The 15,929-nt window shown below is 38.9% G+C and overlaps 2 protein-coding genes across 2 annotated transcripts; both read left to right on the top strand.

Moving 5' to 3' along the window:
- Positions 1-1,831: 1,831 nt before the first annotated feature.
- On the top strand, positions 1,832-6,933 carry LOC121959003. Its single transcript, XM_042508185.1, has 5 exons — positions 1,832-1,939; positions 4,219-4,488; positions 5,176-5,251; positions 6,443-6,854; positions 6,898-6,933. Exons 2-5 carry the CDS (start codon positions 4,233-4,235, stop codon positions 6,931-6,933), a joined length of 780 nt encoding a protein of 259 aa, XP_042364119.1. The 5' UTR covers positions 1,832-1,939; positions 4,219-4,232.
- Positions 6,870-15,104, top strand: LOC121959145 (mitogen-activated protein kinase kinase kinase 14). The gene is made up of 12 exons (XM_042508340.1): positions 6,870-7,235; positions 8,187-8,321; positions 8,453-8,582; positions 8,701-8,829; positions 10,247-10,351; positions 10,963-11,126; positions 11,230-11,380; positions 11,794-12,318; positions 12,751-12,848; positions 12,935-13,055; positions 13,134-13,234; positions 13,413-15,104. Exons 1-12 carry the CDS (start codon positions 6,945-6,947, stop codon positions 13,575-13,577), a joined length of 2,115 nt encoding a protein of 704 aa, XP_042364274.1. The 5' UTR covers positions 6,870-6,944; the 3' UTR covers positions 13,578-15,104.
- Positions 15,105-15,929: the final 825 nt, after the last annotated feature.

The following is a 15,929-nucleotide window of genomic DNA, read 5'->3' as shown; positions in this document are numbered from 1 at the left end:
GTTAATTCCCGCAGGAATGTATAGATTCAAGTCATCTGTATGTGGGACAGCAAATGTGTCGGCGGAGAGGAAACCAAACAGCGGCAAAGTTAGCAGATGTTATTGTTTTTTTTCTCCTGCTGCACTTCATTCGAACCAAAAACCAAATCTGACAGTGTGTACTCTGGTGAATTTTAAATATGCTGCACTTTCCTAATTTACATTTTAGTTGTTCTATAGTGCGTACTAAATGTGTTACAATAATAATCATATATTAATATAATATTAATAAACAAGACTCAAGGTCTGCAAAATGTTAACATCCACACAATATGAAATCTAACCTTGTTCACCATTTAAAATATCCTCAACCTGATTTTCATTTCCAACAAAAATTTAACGTCATCGCCATCAGCCAAAACTGATCATATTTTGACCTTTGAAGCCAACTTTCCTAGTGACCAAAAGTGGAATTACACCATCTCATGAAGGGTCCCCGAAATACTTTTTCCCATTGACTTACATTGAGAAAGAGACATCTGTATATTAGTGGATATTTTTTTTTTGAGTGTCCAACCATCGCAAAATGACTAGTTTTACTATCAGGATTTGATCCATTCAGTCCGACAACATTTAGGAACTCTAGAGAAGCTGCAGGATATAATTATTTTTATCTAAATTGAAGTTAGCAGAGTGTTAAAACTGGAATTTGAACATTTGGCTGACAGAAGTTCGCTGTATGCACTTGGCAGTAATAAGTTCTAGTGCGATTGCTGTATGGGCCCAATAATGCGGTGGGTAATTTCATACCATGAAAACAGTGCGAGTTTGACTTCATGGGCCACTGAGCAACTTTCTGATATGAATGGGGCCCCACCTCGATGTATTTAGGTCTCTTTATGCATTGCCTTGTCTTGATCAATATGGGTTGCTCTGATAACGATAGCGAGGAAAAAAGAAAAAATAATGAAAAATATAAACAAAGATAGTGAAAAAAAGAAAAATATTGAAAAAATAAGGAAATAAATACTGAACAAATTATGGGAAAAAATGTAAAAGTACTTGAAAGATAAGGAATAATAAATTGAAAAATAATGACAAAATACTGGGGGAAAAAAACAAAGAAAAATACTGAAAAATATGGATAAAGATAATGAAAAAATATTGAAAAAATAAGGAAATAAATACTGAACAAAAATATGAGAAAAAAGATAAAAATACTGGAAATATAAGGTATAATATTGAAAAAAAATGACAAAATACTGGGGAAAAAATAAAGAAAAAATACTAAAAAAAAGGAAAAAATAGTTTTGTATTTTATTCTTAGCTCAGTTGTATATCCCTACTATTACTTATTTATTTTACTTAATTTCTTTGTCTGTTTTTTGTCCTTGTGCTGCTATGGGCTGCTGTGATAGCGACTTGTCAATCACAAGGTAGCCAGACCCAAAAGTGTACCCTGCTTTATGGCCTATTTTATTTTAAATATGACCAGAATTAAGAGAATGAACATCATGCTGTGATGACGAGGACTTTTATTCATGCTTGAATCTTCACGTTTAAATAATGTTAATTTTCTTAATAAGTTTTTGTTCTTTCTCTCTCTGATTTTAAAGACACAAAGAGTTTGTCAGAAGGTATCCAAATGTCACGGAGGGCATCCGCAGAATGTATGTGATGTGTTTGCAGGCTGCTGTGTGTGTGTGTGTGGGTGTGTGTGTGGGTGGTGGGTGTGTTTGGGGGGGCAGCGGGCCGGGGTGACCGAGGTGTGAGAGCTCGTAACTCACACACATGGTCAACCAATCAGCTGAGCCTGCGGGGGCAGAAAGCCGGTAGGTTACACTTGGATATTAACACACAGGGCGAGCAGAGAGTCAGGAAACCTTCTTCTTCTTCTGTGTTTCTCCAGATCTGCTGCAGCGATCTCACCTGAACCTGAGGCTGACCGTCACTCTCTGAGGTAATGTGCTCCGCTGGTGCACAGTTTCACCTGCTGGAAACTTTACACCACCTGTCTGACTTTTGTTTTATCGGAGGGAGTCTGGCTGTCGGGTCACAGAGGGAGGAGAGCAGTGTGGCCGACAGGAAGTTAGCAGTGCACCATGGGAAGAGTTGGTCATGTTTGGTAGCCGTGTTTTGGATGTTGATCCTGCATGTCCTGGAAGACTGAGTCTTAAATAGAGTGTTGCTTAATTTACCTTCTAATTTCTGTCTCCAAGTGCATATAGCATATACTTCTATTTCCAGAATTTAAGTCTGGTTTATTACAAAGTAAGTTTTCATATACAAGGAATTTGATTTGGTGTATTAGTGCAACATGAATATAACATAACATTAATATGGTAAGAGAAAATGAAATTAAATATACGAGCAAGTATTGTGAAAATCAAGAAACATAGATATAGAATAATGTTATAACAAATATGAAAAAATAACAGAAAAAAAGGAAAGACACTGAGAAAAAAAAAATAAAAATAAGGTAAAAACTTTTAAAATGAGGAAAAATACTGGAAAAAATATGGGAAAACTGAAAAATAAGGGAAAAATACAAAAAGAAATGAAGGAAAAAAGAAAAATAAGGAAAAACACAAAGAGAAATGAGGAAAAATTACTGAAATATCATAAAGAATAGTTTAAAAATCAGGAAAAATTAAAATAAGTAAATACAAAAAAATACTGGAAAAATGTTAAAAATACTGAAAACATAAATTCAAAATTCTGAAAAAAAAAATAATAATAAAAAAATAAAGAAAAATATTTTTGTAGTCTATAATTAGTTTAGTGTTATATTTCCTCTCTATTTTTGTATTTTACTCTATTTATCTTTGTTTCTGTGCTTGTGCTGCTGAAAAATCTTATATTATCTCTGTTTTTTACTGTCCGCATTTTACCTCCTAAACACTTTTTTAGCCTCAGCTTTGTGAACTTCACCATCATAGAGCAGCTTTGGTTTCACAGTTTCACGTCCTGGCACTATCAAACAAAAGCACCAGCAAAAGATGTGATATCTCCTCCAGCTCCAGGCTGTGTGTGTGTGAGGACTGGAGGACTGTCTTTATGTGTGGGCAGCGTGTGTGTTTTGATCCCCTCCAGTATTCGCTGTCAACATGGCGAGTGTTTGAGGAAGAGAGACTCCGACAGCTGGCCCGGGCGCAGTGGAAGGCATGCGGCCGCTTCCCTGCGTGCCAAATCTCTGTGTGCTATTTATACTCACCTTGCCAGGATCACTACTGGTGTCTGTTCATTCACGCCCGGCCGCGGCAAATGCCACCGCATTAAAAATGAGTGACAATTACAAATATGCTGTTTCTGCCATTCCATCAATGTGTAGAAGAAGACTTTAATATTATCAATCGACACTTTGACCTTATTGACAACCACAGCTGAAACATCCTGAGGTGTGGGTGTGATGCTGCCTCTTAAGGCAAGTCTTTTTTTTTTTTTACATTTTACAGACAATAATAGTTGTATCTAAAATCGTGGCCATGATGAGACAAATTGATAAATATATCATAATTGGAGGAGGATGTTTACTGTACATGCGTAGTGGTCAATGTAATGTAAAATCAAGTTGATTTTACTAAAATAAATTGGAAATAGAACTTAATGCATGTCAAAATAACTATTACTCCTAATTTTTATACTTCATATCATATATTTTAAGTTTACTTAATATTTAGTGATATTTACTTAATTTTTAAGTTTTTGCAACTTAAAAATGACAAGTTAAATTAAATCAATCTTTCTACTTTTTCTTTTTTTTTGGCAGATTTTCCAGTAATTTTTGCAACTTTTACAGATTTCTTGCTAACCTCTTGGTCATTTATTCTTCATATGTGTTTAAATAAAATAAAGACAATAATTAATAATATATAATTTGATCGTATTTCCATCTTTGCTGAGCATTTTTTGTGTAAAAGGAATTAAAAGCCCGTCTCACACAGCCGCCTGTCCCAAATATAAGCGTGTGTTGAGTTCAGTGATTTAAGTTAGTGGTAGTCGGGGGGTTTAATTGAAGTTTTATGGTATATCATTGAGACTGTCACATCCAGGTGGTTACCTGTCAGTATATAATGTAAATGCTATATCACCCTCAGGTGAAGGCAAAAACCAACTGCTGAAAACTTTCTTGTCTCTCAGTTCTGTGTAAAGTTTGTCTTATAACTGAGGACACAAATTCATGCCACATATGACCTTTGTCCTGTAATATTTATGTGTTTTGTTCCTCCTCTTCCTCAGTTGTCACAGCGTAGATGCACAGCGACAGAGAAATGGCCATTCCCCGCATGTTCAACTCCAACACGCCGTTCATCATCGTGACCGGAGGGTCCGAGCTCTCGTTTCTGGGCAAAGAGGACGACAGCCGAGTCTGCGAGGAGGAGAAGGACTCGCTGGTCCAGGCCATCGCTCCTCACCTGAGCCGGGTGATGCAGCACGGCACCGCCAAACACGTGGTCACCGAGGGGCGGGAGGAGAACCCCTGCGTCTCCATCGTCGCACAGGCAGAAAGAAAGTAAGAAATGTGGACGCATGAACGTTGCATACTCGGTGAAAACCTTTAAATTTCTACTTTAAACATGCTCTGCTAACATTTAAATGTTGCACAATGTGCAAAACCTTAAGTACAATAAAAAATGACCCACATTAAACTTTATTTCTTTCAAAAACACAGGAAGGAGGCAACAAGCAACATAACAAAAAATGGCTGAAAATTTGCAAGAAATTAGGCGAAAAGTTGCAAGAAATTGAGTAAATATTTATAATTAACATAATTTTAAATAAATAATTAAAAGAATTATAAATAAAGGTTTGTGGACATTTTTACATTTTTTTCCTATTTAAAAAAAAATCTAGCTTTTTCCCAAGTTTTCAAAAGAAATAAAAGAAATCAAAGGGTTAATCTCTACAAAAACAGTGTGCACATAAAAACAACATTTCATCATTTCACAGGGGTTATGTGCCCGATCATTTCTTGGCCTGGATGTTTTCCTCGTTGGCTCATAATCCCTCGTAAAAAGCGGAAAGTTGTTGGTGCAAACTGTCGAATGTAGTTTTATGTTTAGGGGACAGACGTGAGATATATTATCAGTCTTCTCATCTAAGGCTGTACTCCACTTTTGAATGTATTTATGTGTTTGAATAGCAGTTTCTGTGACTGCTCTGTATCTCTAAATTGTTAACATTTCTCTGTTTTAGGAGAAGACTTTCAGGAGTTCAGCCCCACCAACACACACTGCCCGTACTCCAGGTCTCAGCTGCTCAAAAAACACAGGTACTTCACCATCAACATCCAGTTTTTGTACCAGTATGTCTAAAAAGAAAAATCCTACAGCAGTGAGGACACAAACATTTTGAGTAGGATTTTAAAGACGAGGTGACCGAGAGCGAAGAGCTGAAAATAACACAGACTGTAACACTTTTCACAAAAAACATACACGCTCTGAATGTTTTAATTTATTTAAAAAAAACTAAACATACGGGCTCTGAAGGGTAACTTTAGTATTTTTCAACCTGGATTTTGACAGTTCATGTCTAAGTCACTAACGGGAGCAACATTTTCTAAAATTGTCCAGTATTAAGAGTCAGGATGCAATGTAACAATTAGGGGCATGTTTGCACCGTCAATAACATCCGCTAACGTGTTTTTAAAAAAGCTTATTACTCTCTAAGAAAAAGGTTTATCTCTGCAGGGATCCTCTCCATAATGTTGTCAGACACGTAGAACAACGATCTGAGCCTGTCAGTGAAAACTATGTTTCTAATTAACATAATTACACATTTAAATTATAATATTAAAATTATAATAAGAATTATTTAACATTTTTGAGCCCTTTTTCAGGTCAGTTCCTTGTTTTGCTTTTGTTTTGTTTTTTTTTGTTGTTTTCATTTTCAGGTACTTTTTTAAAAGTTATTGCTTATTTTTGGGTAATTTCTAAATAACATAATTACACATCTAAATTAAAATTAGAATAAAAATTTTGAGCACTTTTTATTGTCAGTTCCTTGTTTTTCTTTTGTTTGTTGTTTTCACTTCCTCATGTTTTGTTTGTTTCTTTTGTTTTGTTGTTTGTTTTTGGTTAATTTTCAGGTTTTTTTTTTTTTAAATGATTGCTTATTTTTGGGTCATTTTTAATAAACATAATTACATATTTAAATTAAAATTATAATAACAATTATTTAAAATTTTGAGCACTTTTTTTTAAGTCAGTTCCTTGTTTTTCTTTTGTTTGTTCTTTTTACTTTTCCATGTTTTTTTTGTTTTGTTTCTTTTTTCAGGTACTTTTTTTTCATTTCTAGTTCATATTTGGGTCATTTCTTTGTAAGCTGCTCTGCCTTTTTCCCATGATTTTTAAAGAATATCAAGCCGATTTGCCCAGATTTCAAAGGGTTAAGTAACATTTTGGTCCTTAAATCAGAGCTTCAGTTAGTTCCCTGAACACAACATATATCGTCTAACTTGCAGGTCTCTCAGCGTGGGAACGGCCCTCCTGAGTGACACGGAGGTCGAGGACTTCCCTGCGGCCGCCAAACTTCCGCTCCACCACCTCCAGAGGAAACAGCGCAGGAAAAGCCGGAGACAAAGCCAAGAGGACGGAGAGGAACCGCCGATCATCCGCGGCCTGTGGGTGCAGGAGATCGACTGGCTGAAATCTGTAAGCAGAGAGATGACGTCATCAGCTGAGATCATCCCGCCGCCGCCTCAGTTCACTGACTCGGCGTCACACCCCTGCAGCTGCGGAGACTCCTGCGGCGGCTGCGCAGATGCGTGTGTCGGAGGGTCGGAGTCTCCGTCCGAGGAGCCGCTCAGATCAGACGACTCCTCCTCTGACGACAGAGGAGGCTCTGACTCTGACGGCGGCCTCAACTCTGAGTCCGTTCACACTCACGAGAGCGAGTCGGACTCATCCTGCGCTGCAGAGGACGGCGCGCAAGGAGCCAGAGTGTCAAATTTGACCTTTGACCTCATGCAGGTGTCTGGTTTTACCTCCCGAGCTGAGTGGGATTCTGACTCTACAGGGCGCGTGCAAAGCCTGCTGGGAGTTTCAGACTCCACCTGCAGCCCCGGCGCTGTAAATACACTCGTCTTCAGTTTAGATTTCATGAGTGACATTGAGACCGTTTTGGACGGCCTGAGAGGAAGAGTCACACGCACGCCGAAACTTTTTGTGACGCCTTTCTTTACAGATTTGTTCAAACAGACTGTGAAAGGCTGGAAGACGAGCACGCCTGTCAACGAAGGGCTCATTTTTCATCATGTAAGACATTAACCTCCACTTTTTCACACAACTTTTTACACTATATAAGACATTTACGTCAGTTTTTTTCATTGTGTAAGACCTACTTTTTTACACTATGTGAAACTTTTTTCTTTTACATTATGTAAGACATTTACATTCATGTTTTTAAACTGTAAGAACTGTTTTTTTCCACAAGGTATGATGCATTTTTTACACTATTTAAAACATATGTCCATATTTTAAATACTATATAAGGTCTATTTTTTTACACTGTCAGACATTAACTTCCACTTTTAACATTATGTTAGATGTACTTTTTGTACCCTATTTTAAACATTTGCATTCACTTTTTCACATTATATAAGTACTTTTTACACTATATAAGACATTTCCATCCATTTTTTTACACTATGTAAAGCCTACTTTTTTACATTACGCAAGCTATTTACATCGACTTTTTAACACTACATAAAACATCGTTTGTTTTCTCCAGATTCCAGATACACGCAGGTTAATTGGTGACTCTAAATTGCTCGTAGGTGTGAAGCAGTTACAGACAATGAATGAATGAATGAATGAAAGAAAACATTAACGTCCACTTTTTTACACCATATGACGCATTAATCTCCACTTTTTTACATTATGTAAGACATTAACGTGCCTGTTTTTTACACTATGGAAGACATTTACTTGATAATCATCTGTGTTTTTGGCATAATGAACAACCTTTTTCACATTACACATCATTTGGTCAACTTTTCATTTACAGTTTTGATTAGAGCAGCTTTAATTAAAGTAAAAACACCTCAGCATTATACTGAGGTTAGTAAAAGTGCTTTGACTACACACAGAAAACTGATCAGAGTTTGGCCAAAGTGCAACAGACTTTCTGATTGTGTTGATTTACCCTTTAATGTCTGAGCTTGTTTGTCATTTACTCTGTCACTGTGTACTTTTGTATCCTTAAAGCAACTTCAGCCGGACAGTTGTCAGTACAGGGAGGGAGAGGAGTACTGCATCGTCCGCCACATCCAGAACGGCTCGTACGGCGATGTGTTCTGTGTGCGGGACAAAAGGACTGGATTCCAGTGCGCTGCCAAGAGGGTAAGCCAAGAAAGAGTGAGTCACTTTGATTTGCACCACCCCAAAGTCTCCCGCTCCTTAAACTCTGAGCTGCTGACGAGTTCAAAACTGATCGAGATGTTATTCAGCACGTTGTCGTCCTCTGACCTCAGATTCCTCTGAGTCACTTCAGCAGCGAGGAGGTGAGCACGTGGAGCGCTCTCAACTCTCCTCGTGTCGTCGAGCTCTTTGGGGCCGTCAGGGAGGGACTCAACATCGTGCTCTTCATGGACTTGAAGCCAGGTAAACTTTTTTTTTAATCTTAGCAGTTAATAACACAAATACTCTGATTTTAATGCAGTAAAATCCCCCACTTACAGCTGATGAATTGCAGTATTAACAGTAAATATTTGTCTTGCAGCGTGTTTGGCTCAGCTTCTAAAAGAGATGAACTGTCTACCTGAGGATTTGGCTCTGCACTACCTGCTTCAGTCACTGGGGGCGCTGGAGCACCTGCACAGCAGAAAGGTCCTTCACCTGGATGTCAAAGGTGTGTTGTTGTTTCAGACCTCATGACCATTCTGGGTATTAATTTGCTAAAACATGTGATGAGTTTATAAACTCTGATGCTGTGCTGCACATTTAACCATCGAAAAACATGTCAAATACTTGAAATTAGCTCCGTCTCAAGCAGCTATAACACTAAACTGTTTACACGTTAAAGGCAAAATTTGTGAGATTTTTGGACATTTCTCCAAGTTTAAGACATTTCTAGGATTTGAGGAAATTCTTAGGATTTTAGGATATTTTTAGGATTTTAGGATATTTTTAGGATTTTAGGACATTTCTCAGATTTAAAGACATTTCTTGGATTTTAGGACATTTCTCAGATTTTAAGACATTTCTCAGATTGAAAGACATTTCTCAGATTTAAAGACATTTCTCCAAGTTTAAGACATTTCTAGGATTTGAGGGAATTCTTAGCATTTTAGGATATTTTTAGGATTTTAGGACATTTCTCAGATTTGGGGGCATTTCTTGTTTTTTAGGACATTTCCAGAATTTAAGGACATTTCTCAAATTTTAAGACATTTCTCAGACTTTATGACATTTCTTGGATTTTAGGACATTTCCAGGATTTTAGGACACTAAAGGGGCCCCACTGGCATTTTTTGATAAACAAGCTCTATTTTAATGCTGACTTGGCACTCTGTCTCCCTATATATATTTAAAGTACAAAAATAATTCCCAGTGTGAATCACTTTATTTTACTGTGAATTAAAACCTGGCCCCCGGTGGGGGGTCCATATTTGGCCCATGTGCCATAAGTTGAGTTTCACTGCCATAGTGCTTAAAAAGACACAAAATTGAGCTTGTTGATAAAAAATCTTTGAATAAAAACATGAAACAGTTCAGCATGTGCACCTATAGATCACTCATATTACCCACCAGCATCTCTCGCCGCCCCCCATTCAAAGCAGTCTAGACCCAGGCCTGGTTTGTGGTGGGGCCCCACAGAAGTGGATTTGATATAATCAGCGTTTGATATAACAGAGAGCGAGGGAGCCCAGTAAAGCCTCTAGCTGCTGGTTCTACTGTCAGATGGCATCTCCAGTGTTGGTACCTAATCCTAAACTGACACCTCGACCCTAAACCCTCAGTAATCCCCTCTGAGAGGATTGGAGAGGAAGGGGCTCGCTCAAATTAGGCCCCTGCGTCGCCCTTTGTGTTCACTCAGCCAACAAACATGAAATTAACCAGTCTCATCCCATCACATCTCCATACAGCGGAGGTAAAAATGTGCTTTTACTTGTGAAGATGCTACTCTGTGCTCCCTTCAGACGGCCGCGGCCCCCTGTGAACCCGTCACTGTGACAGCCTCCTGATTTCTCACTCAACTGTTTCATAATGAGCAGCGAATGAAAACAAGCTGTCCCACTGAATCCCGCGTGTTGATTTTATTCCAGTTGACAATGTGCTGCTGTCTGCAGACTGCAGAGACACATTCCTCTGTGACTTTGGGCTCTCAGAGACTTTAGATGACAGTGGACAGAGCACCAACGCTTTCAGGGGTGAGTGAGGTCGCAAACGTCAGCGAGAAAACGTGGAAACATAATCATCTTGTGTGTGTATATATGTATATACAGACAACATCGCAAATTACTATTTAAATTAATATCATATTAAGTTTTCTCTTTCTCCTTTTTAACTTATTTTTATTTCATTAATTTTTTATTTTGACTTCTTGTCTTGCTTTTCTTTTTTCTTTTTCCTCCCCCTTTTTCTTTTATTTTATATCATTTAAGTTTATTTGTGAAAAATACATTTTGTAAACTTGTTTGCTATGGTAAACCTGCATGACCGCTTACCTTTTAAGGATTGATATTTATCAATCACATTACTGGATTTTGTTACACAAATAAACTTAAATACATTGAAAGGAGAAAGAGTTGCTGAAGCCATTTATTCATTTACCATTTATTGATTTTTACTCCATTTATTTTTTCTGAGAGAAATAAGAAGCCAACTATTTATCTGAGCTCAACAAACAACAAATAACAATGTGTGTCTACAGCTGCAGAAAAGTGTGAATAATATCAAAGTGCATGTGATCATAAAGAACAGGTGAATGAGATTTAAAAGACGGAGAGACGGCGGTTAATTCCCTGTGTTGGCGCTGTAGGAGCTGCCTTCCCCGGCACAGAGACCCACATGGCCCCTGAGGTGGCGCGAGGGGATCGACTGTGTGCCAAGGCGGACGTTTGGAGCAGCTGCTGCATGTTACTGCACATGCTCAACGGATGCCACCCATGGATCCGCTACTACTCCCATCCACTGTGTCTCCAGGTGACAGTCCTCTTTATCTTTATTGGAAAATGTGATATTTTGACCCTGAAGTTGAAAGAACTGCACTGAAGTTTTCTCTCGTTTCCTGTCGTGTGTTTGTCAGATTGTCAATGAGCCGCCGCCTCTGTGGGAGGTGCCGTCCAACTGCAACAACTTCACGGCCAAAGTGTTCAGGGCCGGTCTCCAAAAAGATCCTGACAGACGAGCGTCAGCCAAAGAGCTGCGGAGGAAAACCACCAAGGCCTTCAGAGCAGGTCAATGTGCTTCATATTACAGAATCATAGTAATGACCATAATAATCTGTACTTATACAGCACATTTCTTTACATAAAAAAAACAAAAAACAACCAATAAAAAGCAATACTAGAAGAGCCAGAAATATACTGAGACCCAATAATACGAATGTTTGTCTTATTTGGACTTAATTGAGGAAAAATGGTTCTAATTCATATTTGATGTCAACTAGACATTTAAGTGCCACATGCATAAGAAATAGAAATTAAACAGGGCCCAGGATTGAGCCTTGGGGTTCTCCAAACCTAGTTTTGGTGGCTTTAACCAAAGGTATAGCTGCATGTCGTCACCACAAAAATTAAAGGAATTAAAGAGTCTAACTGTTGCTGTAACATTATCTGCATTAACTGAAGACTCCAAATTTGGCCCACAGTTGGAGGTCTGAGTCCCTGGTCCGTCCAAACTGCCTGTGAGAAGCTGCATCAGAGCAAACCTGGGATAGACCGAACTAAACCATCAGCCAGGATGAACTGGGTGAGCCCCTGGAGGACGACAGCAGTGGACGAGGACACCAGCGACTGGAAAGATGGTGACTCAGACCAGGACTCTGACGTGGAGACGGATTTCTTATTAACAAGGGAATGGGAGCCAAAATCGCTGCAGGATGATTACGCTGCAGACGGAAAAGACGGCTCTGATTCAGAGGTCGATATCTACATGGCCGAGGAGGAGCACGCTCAGGAGAAGTGGCTGAGAAGTGACAGAGACTATGAGGGGGACTGGGAGGAGGAGGACGGAGAGGAGGAGGAGGAGGAGGAGGACGAAGAGGAGTGGGACTCCTCAGTGTCCACAGAGTATCTCCGAGCTCTCAGAGGCGTTTTCCCTTTGCTGCAAAAAGGCCAACAGACAAATGACGATTCATGGGGATCAGAGCCGGAGCTGGAATTCCTCCGAGACGGTGAGTCAGAAAGACTCTGCGTCATGAGGACAGCTCAGCGACTGTAAACACACGTCTTTACTGTTTGTTGACTCAATACATGTCCAGAATTACTTTATTTTTTCTGATGCAGCTCTACATTTTACAGTTTTTTTGCATATTTAATCTTTTGAAACGTGGAGCACATGACTTCTCAAGACATGGAGAAAAAGTCAGCTTGGTGTGAAAATTTCTACAAATTTCAAGAGATCAGTAGATTTCCATTTTTTTAAAAAAAAAGAGGGAAAAAAAAGAAAAAACAAAAAATTATTTAAAATTATGTTACAGATTTTTAGGCACTTTTTTTTTTTAACTTTATTCCTTTTTTTAGCAGCAAATTTTATGAAGTAATAAATTGATGGGAAATAAATCACGTTGTTTACTAATAATTGCTGAAACCTTTTCTCTCACTAGATGTCCCTGTTGGCACGACAATACAGACGCCGTCCCCTGAACCTCGAGACGACCCCCCGTCCTGTTTCAGCTGCTCTGAGATGGACGCCTCAGACAAGGTGTGTGACTGTCGTCGCAGGTGTGTGTGTTTACTGCACATGTGGAAAAACACCAAAACAAACAAACATTTCTCTCCATTTTTAAGGACTCTGATCATTCGTCCGACGACCTGAGCTCTGGAGTCTTTTCCTCCTGCAACAGTCAGACGGACGGACACTTGGAGTGGCTGGCCTCAGCCAATCAGCCGTCCTCGTGCTGCTTCGAAGGTGAGATTGCAGGACTGTGTTACTCAACTACACGCAGGTTCATTCTGTTTTTTATTATTGATTGTTTCGTCGCTCCAGGTGTTGACATCTGGATTGAGAACGTTCAGGGCGAGTGTCTGAGGATCCGGGAGCGCCGGCAGGTCAAAGTGGGCCACGTTGCTATCGGAATCAGTGATCAGGTGAGAGACAGTTTGAATATTTGGGATGGTTTTCAGGTGCACAGCGTGGTCTCTCCCCATAAAATGGTTTCAATATGTGTGTTTTAATCCGATACCTTTCAATAATCGATGCTACGGACACATTCGGTCCGCAGTGAGGTGAGACACCCACATGAACGATCTCATCCGTCGTTAACAGATCTCAGGGAAGGCCTTCACTCTGGAGACGCTGGACAGGAAGACGGTGTCCTTTGAGCAGGAGATCAAGGAGTCGTGTCTGTGGCTGCGCTGCGTTCCCGCTCCTGACAGATGTCAGCGCTGGAGGTGGAGAGTCCGAGACGGCAAGCTGGAACTTCGAGAATGAGACAAACTTTATTTGTTATTTTATTTGTGGTTTGCACTAATTTATGAATCAATTATTCTAAAGACGTGGACGTAAACGTGTACGTGCTGTGCTCCGAGAGCGTTGATGGTAGGAGTTTGCAACCCACTCGGCACAAAATTTGTTCACGTTGTACATTTCTGCAAATGGCGGATACGTTACATTTGCAGGTTTATTATATAGCCGTTACGTTAAAACGTTAAACCCTGCGGTTAATGTTTATTATGTTTAGGCCCAAAAACCGTTTGGTTATGATCAGGAAAAGACTGTATTTGGGCCTAAAATACCCAGTTTTGGGGGCCAGAAAAGCAGAAATGACACAATAAAAAAAACAAACAAAAAAAAAACAGTTTTTCTTGCCACTGTCCCGGCAGGAAACACGTCGATGTCTCGGTAAAAAAAACAAATATTTTTCATAGCACTGTCCCGGCAAGTACACAGCCATGTCTCAGCGAAAAACAACAGATTTTTGTGACACTTCCGGCTGTAAACGCAGTAATGTCTTGATTAAAAAAAACAAAAAAAACTGTTTTTAGTGGCCATATCCCAGCAGGAAACAGAGCAATGTCTTGGTTACAAAAACAACAGATTTTTGCGACACCTCTGGAAGGAAACGCAGCACTGTCTTTGTGAAAGACAATTGCTTTTCTGGCACTATCCTGGCAGGTACGCAGCGATGTCTCAGTGGATAAACAACCGATTTTTGTGACCCTTCTGGCATGAAATGCAAACGCTTTTCGTTGCACTATGCCGGCAGGAAACATGGCGAAGTCCCAGAAACAACATGATTTTGTGACACTTCTGGCTGTAATTGAAACACGCTGATGTTCCAGGAAAAAGAAGACCATTTTTCAAAGCTCTGTCTTGGCAGGAAACGCACAATGTCTCTGTGAAAAAAAAAAAAAAAAACACTTTCAGTCCCGTCCATGTCTCTGTAAAAAAACAACCATTTCTGTGGCCCTACCTTTGCAAAAAGAAAAAGTTATTTTTACTGTTGCTGGTGGATAAACAGTGACAGGTGACTTAAAACACCCACGTTTGGTCCTTGAAACTGATGTCAAAGACAGCCTACGTCAGCTGTCATGTAACTTCATGAATCGTAATATGATATGAATGAAAGGTGCAAATCATGGTTTGCAGAAACATAACAATGCCAACATTTTCTTCTGGCAACTTGGCTGGAATTTGAGAGTAATGATTTCATCAACATGATGTGATTTTGAAGCTGATTTTCTATTTGTAAAGATGATTTTTCTATATCCGTTCTGAAGTTTATTATCTTTTCTATCTCACCCTGTGTGCACAATCTGGGGGCAAAAGAGATCAAACTCTTTGTTCTCTGTGATCTGTTAACTAAGGTTTGTCATGTTTCTCGGTGCCGTTAAATGCCGTTTAGAATGAGTGAAGCTGTTGAAATAATGAATACGTGTCATGATGCAATATGAGCCCTCGACACTTTAATACTTGAACGTTACTGACATTTTATATCTTAATAAAAAATGACCTTGAGGCAGAGAATTTGCTCTCTTCTGATGCCTGTTTTTCACCTCTGTTATTCACGGTGTCCTCCAGCTGCCGTCCACATCAGAGGACAGCAGTCGGGACACATTCAAGACAAAAAAGCTGATGAAAATGCCTCTTGTGATTTCACAGACCTACAGGCAGAAATGAAGCCTGCTGAAACTGTTTGCAACACCAATGAAGAAAGGAGCTTTAAGAAAGCTCATGTGACTTCATTGTGAAACAGGATTTCACATGTGATCAGATCACATGACTTAGACTCAGACATTTCATTTAAATCTACATCACAGAGGCACATATGGGGGATTTTTTTTTACATTTGCAGGTGAAATGTTGCAATAAATTATTGGGGTCATGATTTGTTTTTCTTTTTAGGAAAATTAAGTGTTTTTTAACAATAATTTCATTAAAGTTTCAAGTGAATATCAAAACATGTATATCCCCTCGTACATTCCCACAGAAAAAAAATAAAATCAACAATAACAACAATAATTATTGTAATAATAATAATAATGAAAATACAACTGAAATACATAACAAATGAATTAGCTTTTTTTAAGTGGTGAAGTAATATAACAAATATGAACGTAATAAAATAAAATTATATAACATTAAATTAAATTAAAGGCAGGATCAGTCCTTTTTATTCATGTAATATAACCTTTTCCATCAGTGATTCGTGTTTCATTGGCCAAGAAGAGCATAAATGCGTCAGGAAAATGAGTTTCTATATTCAACATTAAAATCATCTGGTGGATATTTAAAAGGCTGATTGCATGATTTTGTATTTTAAGTTCCACAATCTTAGGGCCA

This window comes from Plectropomus leopardus, chromosome 19, assembly GCF_008729295.1.
Source record: "Plectropomus leopardus isolate mb chromosome 19, YSFRI_Pleo_2.0, whole genome shotgun sequence".
NCBI lineage: Eukaryota > Metazoa > Chordata > Actinopteri > Perciformes > Serranidae > Plectropomus > Plectropomus leopardus.
The sequence above is the reverse complement of the archived record's forward strand: the minus strand, read 5'-3'. Positions and strand labels throughout refer to the sequence as shown.

What these genes read in the sequence shown, in the direction of transcription:
- LOC121959003 (XM_042508185.1), top strand. Translation starts at nt 4,233, where the DNA reads ATGCACAGCGACAGAGAAATGGCCATTCCCCGCATGTTCAACTCCAAC. An exon ending in CATCGTCGCACAGGCAGAAA is followed by an intron (nt 4,489 to 5,175) that starts GAAAGTAAGAAA and finishes TCTCTGTTTTAG; the next exon opens with GAGAAGACTTTCAGGAGTTC. An exon ending in GCGGCCTCAACTCTGAGTCC is followed by an intron (nt 6,855 to 6,897) that starts GTTCACACTCAC and finishes CCTGCGCTGCAG; the next exon opens with AGGACGGCGCGCAAGGAGCC.
- LOC121959145 (XM_042508340.1), top strand. Translation starts at nt 6,945, where the DNA reads ATGCAGGTGTCTGGTTTTACCTCCCGAGCTGAGTGGGATTCTGACTCT. An exon ending in CTTCATGGACTTGAAGCCAG is followed by an intron (nt 8,583 to 8,700) that starts GTAAACTTTTTT and finishes TTTGTCTTGCAG; the next exon opens with CGTGTTTGGCTCAGCTTCTA. An exon ending in GTCCTCGTGCTGCTTCGAAG is followed by an intron (nt 13,056 to 13,133) that starts GTGAGATTGCAG and finishes TCGTCGCTCCAG; the next exon opens with GTGTTGACATCTGGATTGAG.